This window comes from Electrophorus electricus, chromosome 18, assembly GCF_013358815.1.
Source record: "Electrophorus electricus isolate fEleEle1 chromosome 18, fEleEle1.pri, whole genome shotgun sequence".
NCBI classification, from domain to species: domain Eukaryota; kingdom Metazoa; phylum Chordata; class Actinopteri; order Gymnotiformes; family Gymnotidae; genus Electrophorus; species Electrophorus electricus.
In genome coordinates this window covers 10,785,724-10,806,924 of record NC_049552.1, presented here as the reverse complement: position 1 = coordinate 10,806,924, position 21,201 = coordinate 10,785,724, and the positions used below count along the sequence as shown (strand labels likewise).

The 21,201-nt window shown below is 43.1% G+C and overlaps 1 protein-coding gene across 1 annotated transcript in view; it reads right to left on the bottom strand.

The window, feature by feature from the left end:
* Positions 1–1,351: 1,351 nt before the first annotated feature.
* gpr158b (G protein-coupled receptor 158b) overlaps positions 1,352–21,201 on the bottom strand; it is a 33,290-nt gene continuing 13,440 nt past the window's right edge. Inside the window, exons 3-11 of the mRNA XM_026998267.2 lie at positions 16,835–16,937; positions 14,667–14,878; positions 13,245–13,313; positions 10,438–10,547; positions 9,400–9,638; positions 7,006–7,144; positions 5,663–5,768; positions 5,367–5,513; positions 1,352–5,108 (exon numbers count right to left, since the gene is read on the bottom strand). Coding sequence (XP_026854068.2) covers positions 3,345–5,108; positions 5,367–5,513; positions 5,663–5,768; positions 7,006–7,144; positions 9,400–9,638; positions 10,438–10,547; positions 13,245–13,313; positions 14,667–14,878; positions 16,835–16,937 — 2,889 coding nt within the window. The 3' untranslated portion in view covers positions 1,352–3,344. The remainder of the gene's footprint in view (positions 5,109–5,366; positions 5,514–5,662; positions 5,769–7,005; positions 7,145–9,399; positions 9,639–10,437; positions 10,548–13,244; positions 13,314–14,666; positions 14,879–16,834; positions 16,938–21,201) is intronic.

Below are 21,201 nucleotides of genomic sequence, written 5' to 3'. Positions count from 1 at the left end.
TTTCAGGGAAGAGTTCAAATATGGCTTGTTTCCAAGTTCAAGAATGATGTCTCCTCTGCTATATTTGGAGTTTGAATTGATCAAAGCAAACTGTTCCCTCAATTATTCCAACAAAATAGTAACATGCCAGCTGCTCATTAAATAGACTTAAGGCTCCAACTGTTTACAAAATTGGCTGGTAACACACCCCTGGCACCCCATAGCCATTCGGTTTTACACTAAACCTTTGTCTAGAAACTCACAGATCTCTTTAAGGTTATACTGCCTAGCTATTGAAACCAGACAATGTAAGCACTGAAACCTTGAAACCTTGCTTTCTTGGCCGGTGCTGTAAGCCCTCTCGCCGTAGATTAACCAGTGTAACCCAATGCAGTGCTGCAAAGTGAAATGCATTACAAAACATGTTTTAGGTAGACATTGGCCAGCCCCTGACTAAATGCATGAGTCTCCTCTGTTTGCCATCAGAGCAACTCCAGGCTGAGTCTTGGGATCAATCTACTAGCGAATAAAGCTGGCAGTGAACAGTCAGATAAATTCATTATTTTGTGGAGTCCATACCCGATACTCTAATCTTTGTCTGGTGTAAGATACATTCATAATCACATGCGCTAAAAGGGTTGATTAAACAGTGACAAATCAATGTTAGTCATTGATTTAAGATTCCAAAAGAATAGCCATCTGCATCTGATAGAATCACTAGATTACACCCAGACTTATTTGGAACAGATGTGGGCACCAGTCATTTTAAAAGTTGGCTGCGTTTTTGCAGACATTAAAATTTGGGATTGTAAAGCATTCTTTCAAGTGTATTCATACTGATTCCTCACTAGATACTTTATCTAAATCTGAGAGCCATACGGGTTTAAGGAACTATAACTTTTGTTCCCTACACTTATTCATCTCCCTTCCCTCTGTAAACTCACTGAACTCACTGCAAACCTTCAACACTACAATAAATTAATTATTATAATAGGCAAATTGCTGCAAGGTATTAATTTGCAAAGGATCAACATGCACAAAGTTGAATATAGAATATTCTAAATATAGATTTAGTGTATAATGTTAAAAAAAAAAAAAAAAAGATTTTTAAAAGATTTACCAATAGGGAAACTTTCACTCATAGGATGGACCCGAAAGTCAAATATGAAACGCTGGTCCTTTTGCTTTCGGATCAAAGCAGCTCTGAGCCGATCTAAATCCAGTACACTCAGCATACTCCAGGAAAGTTCACAGTCACCAGAAAAAAAAGTCATTTCTGTGGAGAGATACAGTGATTTGAAGGCGGTGCTGACACGGCATGCTAGTAAAAGTCAGAACTTGAAACCAAAAAGTTTATTGCAGGTCAGATTATTTCATGTCCATACCATCACAGAAGAGTACAATATTAATTTGACAATAGGATGGGCTCAGGCTAGATGCAACAGCTTGCTATTTAGGATATGCCACAATAGGAAAGGATCTTTTCCACTGGACACTCAAGGGAGTCTCTTAATAGTCCAAAAGATCAGGGATTTTGTGTGCTATGCAGAGAGACAGACCTACAGATTCACTGTCATACAGAAGCCACTGTAACTAGCATACAGCAATCACTGGTTGGAGGACACATGTTATTACAGTAACTCATACTGATGCAAAAATCACCACATCACAGTATTCAAGTAGACGTTGCTGAGTAAGAGGTAAAGCAATACTGTATCAACAACAGCACAACAAATCAGTGCATTCATGCAGTTCCTTAATCAACATTAACAAATATTCCACAAATATTTCTTTGTCCTTATTTGCCACTAAATACTCATTGAAGAATATTAAAAGTACTTGACACTATTTCACCTTTGAAGATTTTTTTCTGTTATGTGGAATAATTTTTGAGCATAAATAAAATGTTCAGTCTATTATGGGAAAAGCAAATGTGGACATTTTCCAGATATTCACCAGGTTGTTTTAAAGATGTAATAATTATTTGGTTACATAAAAGAAATGATCAAATGTTGAGGCTACTAGATTACTTTTGTTACCAAAAGTTATTTATAATGAAACAAAAATGTATATTGTGCACAGTGTATTACATTTTGTTTAATTTCAATAAAATAATAAGCACTTAATTTGTAACGGTAAGAACTTTTCATTATTCTGATATTTCAGATATTTTGCTCTTGTGTTTTGCAATGTAATTTTCAATCAAACAGCTTACAAGTAAAGTTGAGGCATACTGAACATAGCATCTCAGGATGTGTTTGGAATCGTTCCCTGCTGAAGAGATGCACTGTATAGACTGTAAGCCATTGTGTATTGGTGTTCAAATTGTTAGGCAGTAAAGTTCCCTGCAGATTGTAATGTACAGATAAACCATATTCAACATAGAGGTGTTGAATCAAAAAAAGAGGAGTCATAATTTGTAAACTCTGAAAATGGCACATTCAATTAAGTAGGCAATGAGGCTACTTAAAATATGACTAATTTTAGGGGCTTAACTCGTTCCATTTTTGCCAATTTAAACATGATATCTTGTGGGTATGTAGCTAATTTAATTTGCTCTATAGCCATGAAGTTTTTTCCTCAGTCACTTGATGTTAACTGCTAGCTGGTCAAAGCCTTCAGCTGTCAAATCCACTGCATTCATTAATCCTAAACTGCTGCTTTGTTTGACTGGCCAATTCTGACTTAGTGAACTACATAAATTCTTCTCTGAGCTATAGGGTATGCACATGAACTATTCCAAACATAGCATCAGTCTGCTATTAGTCCAAGCCTGAAGGACCAATGATGGGGTCTCATTTTGGAGACTTCCCAAAAACCATCATCTCAACACCATCTCGAGTTTGTTCATGTTTGCTTGGTTGGAATGGAAGCAGCTTTAGATTTAAATGGAAATTGTGACATAAGTGCAACAACACGGTGACCCTACCCAAGATTCAATATAAAGCTAAAGGCCCCTAAAATTGCTTTGCTGTTTAGAGAGTATAATTATAAACAACATGCTCAAACACTTCCATATTGGCTTGTAATGGTCTGAGCTTGAATCAATAACTTAATATATCTCAATTAATATCTCAAAAGGAATGTCAACAAAGTGACAATAATAGGAGTTTGTTTCAAGTGTTTATGATGCAACATGTTGATAAACACAACACAAAGATATTTAGCAACGTAATATTTCTGAATGAATCATGTTTTTCTTTAAAAAAAAAAAAGAATCAATCAAGAGTAAACAGAAGGCAGTTCCTCAGATACACAAACCATGACCTTCCATGACCTTCAGTTATCACAGGGACAGACTCAGTAGAGCTTTTCAAGAATAATGAAATATCCTTATAATGTGTGTAATATAATGTGCAAACGTGTCATGCGCTATTTTCTAATGACTCGTCAAAATCCCAAGGACACACCTCCGCCATGCTGACATTACTGGCTGCTGTTGTTTGAGAAGCTGTGTAGTTATCCCTTGCTGAGTAGCGTTGGTCCTTTGAGGTGACACTTGGCACGCACTCGCTCTCCCAGGGGCACACTTCAGCAGGCTTACTATCAGTTATCTCAGCCTCTCGTGTCGAGCTTCTCCTCCTGCCAGATGCTGTCATGGTAACTTGGCCACTATCTGATGTTTGGCTGATCCGCCGTTTCTCTGAAGGTCTGCCTGAAGAACTTCTTCTCTCCCTGCTTTTGCATATTTGCCCACTGTCCTCTTTAACCTTGCCTTTACCCTTAGATGAGCAGGAACCTTTCCTTTTTGAGCCAGAGTCCCTTCTCTTTGACTGCTGTGTGGGGCTAGAGGTTTTCTCCTGGCTAGGGGATGGTAATTGATCATATTCCCAAGGACAAATGTCCACCATTAATGCTGGGGGTTGCAGAAGGCTTCCAGTGGACTTCGAGATGTCTGAGAGGATAATTTTGGGATTTCCATCTGTGGGAGTGACACTTTTCTTGCGTCTGGTCCTCTCAGGGGACAGACCTGCAGACTCTATTGCTTTGGAAGGCGTGTCCTCGAATTCCCAAGGACACACATCTGCTTTGTGGGCCATCAGGTTAAGGGGTGATCTGGGTTTCCTTCCTTCATGCCTGTCGCACCCTTCCTCCCTACTGCCACCCTTGTCTCTGGAGCGGCGACGATTTGACAGTGACTGGACCACTGTCCTCTGTCTGTGTTGAGACCGTCCACGTTTGGAGACACTCCCATGGACTGTGGTGCTCTCATTTGGGGCGATGGAGACATGCTTTTGGCTTTTCCCCTCTGACAGAGTGGCCAGTTCCTCCATCTCCCATGGGCAAACCTCAGAAAGGTCATACAGGTCCTTGCTCCTGCTTGGTTCGGAGCAAATGGAAGGCTGACTTCCACTCACCTGCTGTTTCATGATCCCCATTTTGCCCGCAGTCTTGGTGTACTCAACCGACTGGCTAATGATCATCTTTGGGAAACCTTCAGGGGATTCATCCACTCCTGAGAGCATCCTGGTGTCTCTGGCCTTGAGCCCCTTTTTGCTAGCATCCTCGATGCTGTGGGTCTTCCCTGCAAGACCCAATGTCCTCTCCCTGGCACTGGCAATGACACTCAGAGACTTCTGCAGCATTGAAGTTCGGAGGTGCACAGGCTTCTTGTCTGCTGCCAGGTTGTGTGCGCTGACTGACTTGCATACCAGGGGGACGGACTCGGCAGATTCAGCAGGTTCAACTTTGGGCACCTCAGGGTTATTCTTTGTAGACCTTCTGCCCATCAGAGTGTCCAGCAGAGACATCTCGCTGGTCAGGCTCTCCGTTTTGCCAGCAGGAGCTCTGTTTGCGCCCTCCCCCTGGTCGCATGTGTGGTCGTAGCTATGGGATCTCTTCAGAGAGAATACCTTGCTCTTCAAGGATTCTTCCCTGGACTTGCCACCGTGGGGAGGTTCACACAGGTTTCCACGCAGGGTGCTGCGATTGCTGCCATGTTCACTGACGTCCCTGTCCTCGCGGCTGTACTGACGACTCACTGTCTCGGGGATTTCAGTAATGCGTTTCATGATCGAGCGTCCAATGCCCTTCTTGGAGCTACGCTTTTTCTGCAAATGAGGGTTGTTGGCCAGCATCTTCTTCCCCTTGTAGATCTCTAGTTGAGAATAGAGCTTCTTTAACTCCTCCTAAAAATAAACCAGGTAGATTGATAATTGTATACTCCACTGAAAGAATATTTCAGCTTGAGACCTTGCTTTTTACACCAAAATTCACTACCAAGTGACTGAAATTCTCTAACCATCACATGGAAATTCACTAACAGTCGTGTGAACTACAGCCACTTATACTGGAAAAAGTTCTCAAAAAGTGGTTTGTGTCATCCATGTAAATACACCTTGGTAAGACTTTTTGAATGAACAGGAAAGGGCAAAGAGCAAGCTCACTCGTATGTCCTCAGGGTTCAAACTGTGCTCGCTCCAGGCAGAGGTAATGCTGTTGTTCAGGTAGGAGCCAGATCGACCCATGTCCAGCTCCTCCTCATAGGGCTCGGTAGTGATATCCTCCTGCATGTGAGTCCCAGAGGATAGAAACTGCCACAAAGGAAGCAATCTTTACTTTAGCATGTTTGAAACATCTCAATCACTGACAAATGACATTTAAATTGCAGGCTATGTGAACCCTTTTCCTAGATATATCGAAAAATGGCTGTGGTAGGAAGTACAGTGCGTAAAGAAATCACCTTTGGGAGAAGTAGCAAGCCAAGTGTCACTGTCACAGTCAAATGAGTATGGACAAAAAATAACATAAGCATCCAATCTGGATGCAGTCCAGGAGCCAGTGAGAACCTGCAAAGTAGATCAAAAGAATTCTTAAGAACACATCTGATATGTTGCCTACAAACATCTTTCAGCGTTTGTTCTTTAATCTGTTGCAAGTAATACAATATAATGTTAATGACCAATTAATTAAAGAACACTATAATGAAATGTGATAGGTAGCATTAAAGAAGCTTAATTGAAGCACCATTATTCACTAGCAATGGTTTATGGGCCCTAAAAGATACAACTAGTTTCTTATAGACCAGAATAACAGGATTCTTCCCCACTAAGAACATTGGTGAACCAGATTCTGCTTTGGAATAGCTCAGAACTCCTCATCTTATCATCCAGTCCCAGCAGGAGCTGAAGCAACACTGCAAAGGCGGGGCGGTGGGGAACCCATGACTTTCGGAAAACAAAACACACAGTGGGAACAATGGCTCACTCTCCATGGCACCTTCAAAACAAATTGATGTGGTTTGCTTCTCCTAAGACAACGAAGGAAGCAGCATTTCCCCGGCTGCATCTATACGAGCACGCTTCCATCTACAAGCAGAAATGCGGCCGCCTTTCTGAATCTGCTTTCACGGCTTATCTCGTCTCTCACAAGTGGAATAAATTTGACGTGATTTGCTCTGTAGCTGGGAAAGAAATAGGGCAACAAGGAGCAAAAAGGGCAGCTGAAGTAGAGTATCAAAGTTGGACTATTCTGTGCGAGATGGAAAGAGGGAATGACGGGTTAATTTTAAGCCTTGGCATACTAATGCGCCAGATCTCTTGAGCAGGCATGTTTCATTCACCCACTTTCAACTGGCTTATCTGTGCTTAGTGACAGAAGTCATTTAGCTGACGCTGACTTCGGCCTCCCCCAAACTGTTCACGGCAAATTTCTGCTGATGTGTGACTGTGTGGAAATTTCATTAGTCTTAGCTATGATCCCCTTCACATATGCATCCACCAATAGATAGTGTGAGCTTTCCAGCACTGTCCTCATTCGGTTGTAGGTAACACTACCAACACTGTCTAAGCTAAGTAGGTTAACTACACTGCCTGTAGCGGACATTACTCATTTGGGAGCCGCTGCAAGACCGTAAACCAAAGATGATTTTAGAGTGATGTGCTACAGGCCTTTAAAGTATCACTGAATCACTGAAGAATGAATTGGAAACCAACTACAACTCTGAAAAGTATTCACAGTGGATTTTGGTCTCTTGATTGGATAATGCCAGCTGCAGCCTGCTAACACCGCATGTGTGTGACTCACCTAATGATGTGGAAGATTGCTGAGATGAGGAGCTCGTTGTAGATGGCGACTGCCAAGTAGCGTGGCTCGTGGAAGGCGGAGGGCACAGTTCGCACGGCGTAGCACAGGTAGGCGCCCCATAGCAGGAAGAGGAACTCCGCTAGACCAGTGAAGCAGATGGGGAGAGAGAGCATCAAACAGTCCTGGATTGTTCAGCCTAGTCGGCAGTTGGGGATTCCCATCTGCTCTGTCCCTGTCACAGGTCTTCTCCTTCCTGCCTCCTCTGGCAATTCAGCTGGCACGTTATGAATGCTTATTCGTTGGCCTTTGATCAGCCGACTCATCAAATCCAGCAGAATTTGTTCGCTTAATCTGCACCTTAATTCAGTACTCCAGGCTTTGTCAAGGCTCAAAAAGCCTTTTGTTTGAGTACTGGATCACAGGAGTAGGCCTTCAGATTAATATCTCAAAATATGACATAGAGACTGCACCAGCACTTTTTAAAGACAAGTTAGTGCTAACGGACCACATTTTAGATAGAGAAGACGTGAGGGTGTGAGAGGGACAGAGTGAGAAGGACATTGTGGATGAAGAAAATCTGAGGGGCAGAGTGAGAAGGACATTGTGGATGAAGAAAATCTGAGGGGCAGAGTGAGAAGGACATTGTGGATGAAGAAAATCTGAGGGACAGAGTGAGAAGGACATTGTGGATGGAGAAAATCTGAGGGACAGAGTGAGAAGGATATTGTGGATGAAGAAAATCTGAGGGACAGAGTGAGAAGGACATTGTGGATGGAGATCTATGGGACAGAGTGAGAAGGACATTGTGGATGAAGAAAATCTGAGGGACAGAGTGAGAAGGACATTGTGGATGGAGAAAATCTGAGGGACAGAGTGAGAAGGACATTGTGGATGGAGATCTGTGGGACAGAGTGAGAAGGACATTGTGGATGAAGAAAATCTGAGGGACAGAGTGAGAAGGACATTGTGGATGGAGAAAATCTGAGGGACAGAGTGAGAAGGACATTGTGGATGGAGATCTGTGGGACAGAGTGAGAAGGACATTGTGGATGAAGAAAATCTGAGGGACAGAGTGAGAAGGACATTGTGGATGGAGAAAATCTGAGGGACAGAGTGAGAAGGACATTGTGGATGGAGAAAATCTGAGGGACAGAGTGAGAAGCACATTGTGGATGGAGAAAATCTGAGGGACAGAGTGAGAAGGACATTGTGGATGGAGAAAATCTGAGGGACAGAGTGAGAAGGACATTGTGGATGGAGATCTGTGGGACAGTCGGAGTGCATACGAGATACACAGAGGCAAGGCCATGAAGGGCTATGAAGGTTAGGAGGAGCAGTTTGGACTGGAACCAATGGCTACCCAGTGAAGGTGTTGTAGTGATGGGGTAATGTGAGTGTTATGAGTGGTATGAGTGAAGACTCTAGCTGCTGAATTTTGGATAAACTGAAGCCGGTTAAGCAATTTATCAGGGAGACGAAGGAAGAATTATAGTAGCCAATGCGCAAGAAAACGAAGGTGTGATATTCTTGCATCACTAGCCCTGAGCAGAGGACAGACGTGTGCTATAAAGCAAAGATGAAAGAATGCAGTGTATATGAGTGACTACCGAGGTTTTTTATTAACTGGAGCTGAGCTAATAAGAACACTGTCAACATATCCCGTTCTCTGCCCGTGGTCTCTGCCAGCTCTCGCGTCACTCTACCAGCTGCTCATGCTCATTCATAGGCACGCTCACTGTCAGGATATACACCGCGCTTCCCCGGCACCTTATCTCCACAATGAGCCCCCTCTCACTCTCCGCTTCCTCAAGGCTGTCAGCAGGAAGAAGGGAAAGAGGGCGAGATGGCGAAAGAGAGACAGGGAGAGAGAGGGAGAGAGAGCGAGATAAGGGGGGAGTCAGAGAAAGAGAGAGATGAAGAGAGACAGCATGCTCTGTCTCACAGCTGTGTGCTGGTTCTCTACTGCTACCGGAGAATTAGGTTCCACATCCCAAAGCGGCGCCCTTGAGCCCTGAGAGTCTAATATATTTTTCTTGCTAGTTTGGAACTGCTGGCAATGCTGTGTGTGCAAAGAGAGAATTCATAACTGGGAGTTGGGCTGGTGAGGGGGGGCAGGGTGAAGGGTGGGATCAAACCAAATGGCACTCATGTGGAATCCTGCAAAGCCTCCGTCTTTGTTTGAAGTAGTTTCCAAAACCTTTTCCTCATTTATATCTCCAGTGCTGGCAAATCTTAATTTGATGCAGACCTCAAAACACAGGAATAACTGAAGAAGCCACACATGAATTCCCAGAAACTAGCGGACGTTCTCTAAATTTGTCTGCTCGTTTCACATAAACCATGTCAAAGAAATACTTATTTCAGGTTTGACCGCCAGTGCTAAAAAGTACTTACCCACAGCCATCATGTAGTCCCAGCAGTCGAGCAGGCACATGCTGAACTGAAGGCCATCTGGCGTCACCCCCACGGCAATGAGGGCAAGGTGGGCATCGCGGCTCTGGCACATGGCCGAAGTCCAGGCCACAAGGAACCAGAGAACCACCAGCAGGATGGCGCCCAGCAGCCGCAACACGCGCCAGCTTGTCATGTATGGGACCCTCTGAGCTGTACGCGACAGGAACACCTTCAACACCCTGGATGGAAAAGATCACCATTCTTCTGAACGGGTGAAAGGAAGGCATCGGATAAAACCTGAAAATGAAGCCATTTTTGCCAGGAAGGGTTATATCATACGGGATAGGATTGCAGGCACCGGTATAATATATCTGGGAGAGTTTCAGAGTGGGAAGAAACAGTTGTCTGGCTCACATGCCAAGGAGGAACTCTGTCTTTTTTGCTACACTCTTTCTTTGTTCTATTTGCTAGAACAAAAATGATTAAGAAGTGGTGGCAATTACTCCAAATTTAAGATTCAAAGGTGTGTGGCAGGTGTAGAGCACAAATAATATTAAAATATTCAGAGGGTCTTGAATTTGTAGAGTGGTGATCACATCTTGAGGCAGATACATTGATGAGAAATTACTCTAGATAATTAGATGCAGTTTATTATTTGTAATTAACAACTGCTGGTTGTTTTTTTTTACATTTCACAAATACTTGAAATACTGCATCTGTCATTCCATTTTGTTACTCAGCGGTCTTCTCCACCTCCGCTAATGCTTTTGTTTTCTGCCGAAATCTTGTTCTCTGTTGTGCATGGGAAAGAGCCAGACTAGCCAGCAAGTTTTCTCTAGACGAAAGCAGTGTGGGTGGCTCGAACAGCCTGTCCGATTGGATTTATACACGATTAGCATGCCTCGCAAAGAACAACTATGTGGGTCAGCCGTTCATTTGGAAAGTAACGCAACAGTATCTCTTCTTTCCTCGGTCCTTTAGGTGTGCAATTTGCATGCATGGAGCACATGTTTACCGCGCGGTTGTGTGGAAGCATACCGGTACAGTTTGAGAATCACTGTTCCATACACGGTTGCAAAGCCCAAGAGGCGCAGCCATCTCAGCAGAATGCATCGCAACACGCTTGGATGAAAGTAAAGTATCATCACCTACGAGAAAGGGATAGCAAATAAACGTCACCCCATAACGTAGAGGGTAGTAGGTGAGTTGGTTGTAATGTCTGCCCATGTGGGAAAAAAAAATCACACTCCATCCATGTGGGACACTTCCTGACTTGCTCACATTTCTGCTAAGATTCTGATTTATTCTTTTTTTTTTTCTCTTTTTATTCAGCTGAGTACTCCTATACACCAGCTGGGTGTCCAGCTCTCCTGCTGTTAGAATCCACCAATGCCGATTTGTTACAGGACCAATCCACCAGAGGCCAATCCGCCAGGGCAGATCAAAGTCAGTGTAAACACAGTTTCATGCATGGAGAGCTCTACATGGGGCTGTGGAATGAAACATCAGGGTGGATATGGGCAAAGCATATTCATACCTCTGATGATACTGGTATACTGGTATAACTGTATCCTTATCCTTAAAAGGAAAGCTTTGGTATAATTACAGTACGCTGTTATAGTCCCCCCACAAGAAAAGTATGTTACCAAACATAAAAAGCAAGCATGATATTACTTTTGCTTGGCTGATAGTTCGTGCCCTCAAATCGTGTAAGCCTTTGAAGGCACTGCAGATTTTTGAACCTCCCTCATCAAAATCCTCCCCGCTCCAAAGCTCCTCCGGCACAGTTTGTACGCTCTGGAATACATCGTCTGCTAGCCTGTAGCTGCCAAGAAAGCATGCAAGCCCCTAAAAATATGCCCTGTCTTCGTAGACTGGCCCCTACCCCTTTCTGTTCTCATGCTCCTTCTCCAAAGTAGCATCAATGGTTCATAAAAGTGGCAAAAACCAAATCTCCATAACAGAGGATGTTGACAGACGCATCTGGGCTTATCTCTCTGGAGAGCTCTGGGAACAGCTGCATGATCCGCTGCCAGCCTCCCAATCGCACTCCTCTCCGGGGTAATCAAACAGCACGGCTGCACGCGGTCGACTTCTAACCAAAATGAAAAGGCGTTTAGCTGAGGCTTTTGGGCTTGGAAGACAAAAGAGGCAGACGCACAGGGCTTCTCCGCCCTCATTAAGTTTGGAGACGTGCGTGATAAGCATTATGGAAAGGCATTTCCTCAATGGCGTGGTATTCGGGTGGCTGCATCACAATCATAAGCACCCAGAGTGGAGCTGTGATAACTGGCACGCATTTACTTCATCTCAGCAGGCCCCAAATGATGAGATGTAGTGACCATGTGCTGAATACAGTGTAAACTGTCACACTGCCAGTGAATGTTAGCTAAGTGAATGAAAGTCAAGAAACTGAGAGTAAAGCAAGTATAGTGGTTTAGGCTCAGCTCAGCATGTTGAAACAGTGGATGTTGTTTTTTTTTGTTTGCTTGTTTTTTGTTTTAATGACAGCATTTATTGGTGTGACCTTTGTTAAAAACCAGGCTCCTTTCACAATTAGAGGTTCACGACCTGGAGTCCTGGACAGCTAGTGTTTGGACGGCCAGATTGGAGACAAGAAAGTGGGCCACGCCCCCACGACACCTTGACATGAATTAATCAGTGTGTTTATTTTTAAACAAGTGGCAGTAGTCCTTGATGGACTCTTTAAAATTGCATGGAACTGCAGAAGAACTTGGCAGTACATGTCACATTAGTGAGTGGGGAAACACACACGTGCACACACACACACACACACACACACACACACACACACACACACACACACCCTTGACTGGGGATACCTTAGATCATGCTCATATCTGTCTGTTTCTTTCTGTCAGAGCATGACATCATTACAATACAATGCCCTAACAATGCTAACAATGCAAAGGAAGAGGAATGTCAGGATCCATGTCCAGTGATGAAACACCCTGCCTCTCCTTCTATCAGACAGCAGGTGGGCTAAAGCTTACCGCTGTGGATGGGAAAACGCATCAGGAACTGACCCCAGCTGCGTCTGGGAAACACCACTGTCATCACTGACTAACTCACAAGGAAAGGATAGTTTACAGATCATGCATTACCCTTCCAAAATGCACATACGTTTGGAAATGGCTGAAACAATATAGCATTTTATATGTCTTCCTTATGCAGCTTTTCATACAGTAAATCTACAAAAAGAACAACTTCTCACTTCTGATATTGAATAACATTCAAGCAAAGAAGTGGCAGGAGAGGGGAAACTATTTGCGCAAGAAAATTAGAGAACTGTGGTGTGTCACCCAAATGTCTGTTCATGACATAACTGTGAGTAATCCAGTTATTATGCGAAATTCATCTCCTGCAAGGCCACTAGAAACTTCAGAATTAAAGGACATTAGAATTTGAATCAAATCTTTCTGTAACTGGGAAGGACAAATTTATTCTAATACTAATACTAATTCTTGAGCAGAAATTCTAACTCATCATGTGGTGATAATACAGTCTCTGTATAACAGGCTTACACAATGCACTAGGCAATACATTATACATGCACTCTGGAACCAGCCAAGCCAAACACCAAGGGAAGGCCTTGGTGGAATGAAATACATGGTGTACATCAATAAGATTTTCATGCTAGGATGAAAGCATCTACATTTTTATGTTTTGAGGCAGTTGGGTCTTAAGAATAATCAACAACTAGTGTGGTCTAAAGTGTTGTATAGCATGATGTGTTTATATTGCATGATATGTTTGCATTAGTAATGGACTGAACAAAAAGAGTGAACATGTTTGTAATTGCGACTGTAAAGATTTTTACTTACAGGAAGATAGAGAAGCACAGCTCCAGACTGGATGGTTTCCATTAGAATAAGACCAGAGGCTTTAATTCTCTGATAGAGAGAGAGAAAGAGAGGGTTTGGGGAGAGAGAGACAGAGAGAGAGAGAGAGAGAGACAGAGAAAAAAAGAGATCACAAAGAAAGCAGGAGCGAGGAAGACTGAGAGAGAGAGAGAGAGAGAGAGAGAGAGAGAGAGAGAGAGAGAGAGAGAGAGAGAGAGAGAAAGAGAGAGAGATGAAAAAGTATGAATCCTTCAAAGACTGCATGGGACAGCTGTCCTGTGTGGGGAGCCAGTACTAATCCCCTGAGCTCAGAGAGCTCTCTGCTGTCACTCCACAGGGACGACTATCACTGCTGTGTCCTCCACGTCTAGGGCTTTTACGCCCGGCACATCAATCTGATGCAGATTTTAACAGCTGTACTCCTTATTCACACAATGAGCCTGTCACTACACCATGTCAAGACATTAAATTGCATTAATAAGATTACAAATGTTCCCTCTGTAGGCGCTTTAATGTATGGGGACCACCCTTTACGTGAATTAGAATGATTCCTTTGTGGTTGTCTTTATGAACGAGCACTGCAACAACAAATGAGCTAGAAGGAATCCCAAAATGGTTCCGGCTTAAGCTTCACCTGAAGCAATTTACAGCTGAGACATTCTATTAAGAGTGAAAGACACCAGTGGGGGTTCATTTCCTGGAACTGCAATAGCATTAAATATCATCATCTATCAGAATTTCACAAACAGCTGTTTTGAAGTTCTCCAGTGGCTTCCAGTACATTGGAGTTTCTTCACTCATATTATTTTTTTTTTATCTAGGAGTAGAACTACCTAAAAATACGGATGGTCTGTATTAGGGTCTGGGGATAGAAAAACAAGCTAATTTGAAGTCCCTCCAAAACCCAACAGTTCTGCTGTACTCTGAATTAAATTCCCCACCCTCCTTTACTAGAAACGTCTAGTAAAGTAGTAATAGATTACAGCCCATCTGACAGCCATTGTCCATCACGCACATAACATCTGGTCAGCTTCTGTCATGCGTTCAGAAACTGACCAATGATATGGTAGAGAAAGCTGGACTAGACGTTCCAGTAGATGCACTACAGTCTATAATTCTACATCTATAGTGTCTAGTGAGAATAGATGCAGAGCAGGTGCTTCTACTAAAGTTGTTGGTGATTGTAAATTAATAATGTATCTATAGATTTTTGATATGCTATCTTTTAAAAAGTGAGTGCTTCAATTAACATTTTTATATGACCTATATAAAAATAATATGTGTTAAAATACAATCTGGCAGCCATAAAGAAAACACACTTTATATAAAATAGCTTAACTATAAATAACATATAATGCAGTTATTATAGCTTATGTAATTAATTTTTTTTGCCCACGTTCTGACCTTATTCCGTCGGTAGTGGTAGACCGTTGCCATAGTGCCAAAGGTCATCAGCACGCAGAGGCCCTGCGAGGAGACGACGGCGAGACGGAGGATACCATCCTCCTGCGCCAAGCAGGGCGTGTCGTCCCGGCAGAATGCACAGCCCTCGCGGCAGGGCAGGCACCTCCCGGACACCTCCGGCTCTTCATCACTGTGGGGACCCTCGTGGGCCTCTGGTGAGCACGCACACACCACACAGAGGCCAGCAGCAAGGCTGATTTGTTGTATGAGCTGAAGGGGTTTGCTCCTTAACAACCCCATGAAATAAAGTTAGAACATATTCATAACTTGTTTATTAAGTCCTGCGTAGACGCAGGGGTCATGAATGAGGTTGCGGATATTTTGGATCTTGTTTTTAGCCTGACCTAACACAGAGGGTTATAAAAAGTGCAGAAAAAGAACAGATTTATAGAGTCTACATAGATGAATGGCGCTATAAAAATCTCATGTATTATTATTATTATCGTTATTAATATTTTAAATAATTCAAGATTGTCTCATTATCAGATGCAGCACTGTAGACAGATGATGCACGGGGCTAAGAAGCACTCCTGCTCCCAGCACAATAGCTCATATTGAAAGTGAATCTACACCTTAAAGCTAAATCCCACCGTATTACTACCCTGACCTGCAACGTCTCATCTCCCCCTAATGCAGTATTTGAGGGCTTTGCAGGAGCTACAGGCTGGGATAAAGTGGTGGATCTGGCTGACGGTTGTAGAACTGCCTTATTGTGTCAAAAGTCTTTCTTCTCTTGTATGTAAATCAGGCGATGCATCTGTGCACTGGTATCACTTCATTAAGAAACACAGTGGATTCACTGGTGACTCATGAGCTAATTTTAATTCTGTTAATCTGTGTGTGTGTATGTGTGTGTGTGTGTGTGTGTGTGTGTTGTGTGTGTGTGTGTGTGTGTGTGTGTGTGTGTGTGTGTGTGTGTGTGTGTTTGTGGAGAAGATTCAGTAGATTGAAATATCACCCATAGCAACTAGGTTTCACCGTAAAATGTGTTTGGGGAATTTTTGTTGGGAGTACTCTGCGTGTGAGGCAAAGGTCTAATCTCCTGCTGTGTTTGTGTATGTCAGAAGGTGACAGGATGTGTAGTCCTGTTTAATGTTCCTGTGTCATTATCTCCAGCAAAGCTTTTAGATGCCCAACTGTCATGATCATTCTGCATTTGGAAACTCCAGCAAGCATCCAGGTATTTTCACACACATGCAAACAACACAAACACACATGCATGCACGCGTGCACATGCACACACACACACACACAAATACACACACCCTTTGCTGGATACACCTTAGATCATGCTGATATCTGAGTATCTTCCTGTCCTGACTTAAACGCTGCATAGGGAATGTTTCATACAATTCATCATTGTATGCATGTGTGTGCATACCGTATTTCTCATCCCCTTTAATTACTTCATGGTGTCATAGAAGTAAAGTTGAAACACAAATAAAACAAGGCGCACATCTGAAGTAGCCTGAGAACTGAAAAAATGTCAGGTAATAAAAATGTAAATAAGATTGAACAGAACCTGAAATGTATGTCTCGTTCTCTGTGCCCCCAGGGGATAGAGAACAGAACAAATTAGATTAGGACGATGCATGGGGAACAAATGGTTATTTGATGCTCTGCATCTGTAGTGCACCAAAGGGAAGATCAGACAATGCTGCTTGGTCCATCAAGGGTGTAATTACCGACCAATGGGGTGAGGCAAAGCACGAAGGTGCTCGTTCGGTGAGTTAACATCGCCGAGGGCTAATTATGACTACGCAGATAGATGCCAATGCTCAGAAAGGCAGTGATCTGGATACAGGTGCTGTCCATGGGAAAGTGATTGTTAGCCTTTCCCCATCTCCATGCAGCATAAATGTGCTCATTCCGTGCAAATGCCTTGTCATTAAAAAGCCATCTTAGATGATGCCCCAACACAAATACTTCCACCCTAACCCCGAAACTACAATACGGGCCAACCCACGCCAACTTCACCCATGTCTGACGTCCCTCCTGTGTTTTTGGGTTGGTCACATCTCATCTAGGAAGAAGACCTATGCAAAGAAGTGTGGCCACAAGGTTCTAAAAGTGACCCATCCGGAAGGCATAGAGGAACTTCCACTCACTAGAGAAGCTGTTGAGCACCACTCTGCTGGGGTGGTAGAAGCCTCTCCTACACTGGCATTTGTAGTTGTCCAGCACGAATCCGTGGCCAACGACGGGTTTGCACTGAGGAGAAAGGACATGGAAGAGGGACAGCATCAGTCCTTGTGGTCCTCCTGGGTTGGACCTGCGAAACCGCGTGTTTAGAAAGTTATATTTAAGCCAACCGTCTTGGTGAGATGACAGTGCTGATAAATGTGGATACAAGAAGACATGTTACTGTTTGTTTATTTGAAAGAAGCATCTGGTTGCTTTCATTTACATTTTTCAGCATTTGGCAGACACTATTATCCAGCGTGAGTTACATATTTATCACCATCACACAGTGTTTGCACTCTGGGAATCAAACCCATGACCTGGGTGTTGCCAACACTCACTCCACCTACACTATCAGGGAAGCTACCTGTTTAATCTATTTAGTTCTCAAAAAACTACCCGAGCAGCCAAACGCTCGGTTATATTACCAATACAAAAAGAAAAGAAGATTGTTAATCTGGAGAATTCAGTATGTCACATTTGTCCAAGATACCCCAATAAAACCAACATCACTCAAGGCATTTTTTTTGCTTTGTGGCTCATTCACATGTGTTGTTTACTCTCCTCTCTGTGAAGCAAGAGTGAATGACCCCATTATTATATTAGGCCTAGTTACTTGTGTTCCCTGAGCCTGCTAATAAGTCTAAGCTCTGCTTTCAAGGGACACTGGCTTACTTTGTTGTGGCATAAAATTCTAATTAACATCCAAATTAGGAATTAGGCTTCTCTGCTCAATTAAAATGTGCTAGAAAAATGGACGTCTCCCAGGTGTGGCTATTTAGCAAACATGTAGTTGGTCTAAATTGAGCCCAAACACAGAAGTATTTGTAAACAAATACTGGTACTACTAGCACTAGTAGACAATTTCAGTATTAAAAGGCTTCAGTTATCGTGGTTCTGTAGCCGCAAAAGAGGGAATGGTGCACCTATCGGAGGTAATATTGAAATGTTTGCATATAATAAAACAGTTCTTCTAAGAAAGTACCAGGTTTTCTTACCTAAGGTATTTGCCCTTTGGGTAGTTTGAGCAACAAGAACAAAAAAAAACTAACAAAAAAAAACACAACCAAACAACAAAACACAAAATGGGACATGGGAGTTGTATTCTTTAGCTCACTTGAGGTTCTGTTTGTTGCAGGGATAACTTGGTTTTGATCTCATTATTTGATTGAGAAGATCTGGTGTGGTATGAATGAGAACTCAAACACCAAAGCCAGCACAGAAAGGTAACAAACACAACCCAGAAATGCACTTGGGAGAAATGGCTAAGCTTTGCAAGGGGTGTGTGACTGCTCATTGTCTCAGATAATGGGAGACAGGGGTTTGCCTTTGAGACAGAAGGTGCCAGGAGTTAATGAGCCAGAGAAGTCAAGCACTGATGGGTGTGCCCAGAGGGTCTGAGATCAAAAGGATCAAAAGGAAGTTGTGACATGAGAAAGAGAGATGAGAGACCAAATCCAGTATTAGTCCTCATTGCTTTACACGAGGACAAATTTCACTCGTGCATTCCAACCATGGAAATCATGGGTAATCGTCACTGACTGATTTTGTGTGAAATTCAGTCTCCCTCCACCCATCACCCCAATCCGCTGACAGATAATAGCAATTTAAAGTTCTAATCTAGATGTTGTCTTCCTTCTCTGTTTGATGAATGATCATGAAGTTTAGCTGTCTAAATGCCTTCTGTAGAGTTCAGGATGGACTCAAATTTGAGGTTTGTTTCATTCCTCAAATATGTTTCAGCCAGCAGTTACACAACTATGTCTCCTTGTTGAACTGAGCATGGTGTGTCTGTTAGATTGCACACACCACACACAAAGGACGAAGACGGTAAACATGACCTCAGTGTGTCTCTGCCATTATTTCATGAATGTGAAAATAAAACACAGATTTGTATTAGAAACCCACTTCACGTTCACTTTTATTTCAACCAGGTGGGTCTGACAGTGCAGACCATACAGAAAGGAAAGCCAATACCTCGTCATGTTTTATTGTTGTGCTTTCTGAGGACAACAACAGCTCAAAAAAGAACCCTCATGAGGAAACACAAGTCTGGACCGCCTCTCAGCAGCTTTGTAGCAGTATATGCTAAAGCGGTCATGTTGAGGCTGATGGCCACTCGGCATGCAGACACTAAATTGTGGGTTACTTTGTCTTTAAATAGCATGATTTGCCCCACCCACTGTACAACCAGCCCTCTGACTGGTCTGTCCAGCATTGCTGCCGCCCTACCCACCTGTCAATCTAGGCATTATGTGTCAGCGTCTCAGCAGGCAAGTCCAAGCGGCCTTGGCGTATGAAGTGCACTTGAGTGGATTTAATTAACAGAAGGCAAGGCTCTGATTAGGGCTTGATGTTAATTCATGCTCTGACACACCTCCCTGTCTCCCTGTGGGAACACACTATGTTTATGGGATCTTCTACATCCTAGGCCATGGGGGACCAATTTTACTTAGTCTACATTTATTATCACTGGCCATGCTTGTCATATACACTAAAAGATTAATTTATTAGATACAACTGTTGTATAGCTCTAGCTAACAGACCACCATTACCTTTTCAGTATATTCAGAAGATCATAACCTCTCTTTCTCTGCACTAATATTTGTCATCTTTACAGTGGCACTTTTCATTAATCACCTTCTTTTAAGGGCATGGGGTGTCTGGATATTTTGTGAACGCACATATAAATACAAACAACAAATCAGGCCTTTTTTCATAAGTGTTTGCATAAACAATGTTTTTACATCCTCTTACAGTGTACATATATATTAAAACCATCCAGCCAACACCTGCCCTTTGGGTACACTCTGGATAAAAGCTGTAATCTGTTAGCTGACTTCACAGCACAATGGTAGTGTCAGCAGTGACAATGTATGGCAGTCTATTTGGTACAGCTATAAAGTAGATCATGATGATGTTTGAGTCTACTGCCACCTGCGACCTGAGGTGTGAAAGTTTTAAAAGCAATTCATTATCAGGGAAATAAACACTTTCTCAATTTCCCAAATAACTGCAAACCAAGTGAATAAATCAGGTGAAGTCATCTGATTCAAGACACCCTTGCAAGACAGACTTATAGTTGATAGTGACTTCACTGAAAAAAGGGTCTGCTGAATGTACTATTGTTTTAAACTAGAATGCAATGAGTTAAGTATTGAGCCAAGCTGTTGAAGCAAAGCAAATGTATGTTGCACTGATAACACAAACCATTCATGTGGAACCAATGTCTACAATTCAAGTGAGTAAATCCAGTGGATTTTTTCTTTCACTGCGGTGCTAGGGCCTGTCTGCAGGGGAATATATTTGGACGTGTATGTGGATGCGTGTGTGCTCTTCTGAGTGTGTGTGTGTGTATGTGTGTGTGTGTGTGTGTGTGTGAGTATGTGTATGTGTGCATGCTTGACTGTGCCAGCACACCTTCAGGGACTTTGACCTGTGCTGACCTGGCCATCTCCACTGTACTAATAAATAAATCAAAGAACACTCCATTGTCTGCTCCCCTGAGTGCATGCTGTCAAATTGCAGCTGTGCTCATGTAGTGAATGCTAATTCTGTCTACCATGTTTTCCTTTATTTGCTAGACATCATACAATACGCGTTTAACTTGCCATGGGATATGTAATGAACATCATAAAGAAATGCTTGAGCCAGCACACATATATTAAACTGGGCCGCTTTTCTTTACACAAGGACAATGCAGAACATGGGGACATTCTGTCCTCATACATGGACATCGGATTTTTATTTATTTTTTAGTCCTGTTTGAAGACCCTAGTCTAACCTTGAAGTTCCTTAGATCCTGTAGGTACCTGTAGGTGCTAGTAGGTACGAACTGCAGGGAGAATGTACACAGTGACATAGCCTGCTTTTGTGGGAGGTGACTGCATCGCTGAAGCTGTTATCTGCCTGTGTGCTATGTTCTCTCCATATTCCCTCATGCTAGGCTCCACGTGGCTCTCCCGGAGGGTCACACGCGGGTCCCGGCACCAGAACTGGGCCCTGCTGATTCTTGAGGAAGGAACGGAGTGAAGGAAGTAGTCGGAGAGGTAGGGATATAAATATTTACAAGCCACTGCCAACAGGCAGGCGGTTCAGTGAGGCAAGAAAACATGTCATCTCCTCCTGCCTGAGGCGACTATTTTTAGTCATGTGGGACATACGTGTGCATGTAGGTGGGCTCTGCTTCCTGGGCGGTGTCTTAATCGGGCTTCTGTGAGTGAGACTGGCTGTTGGACCGCAGGTGTCTGGAGCCAGCCCTGAAGGGCAACAGCCTGGCACTGTCTGGTGCTCG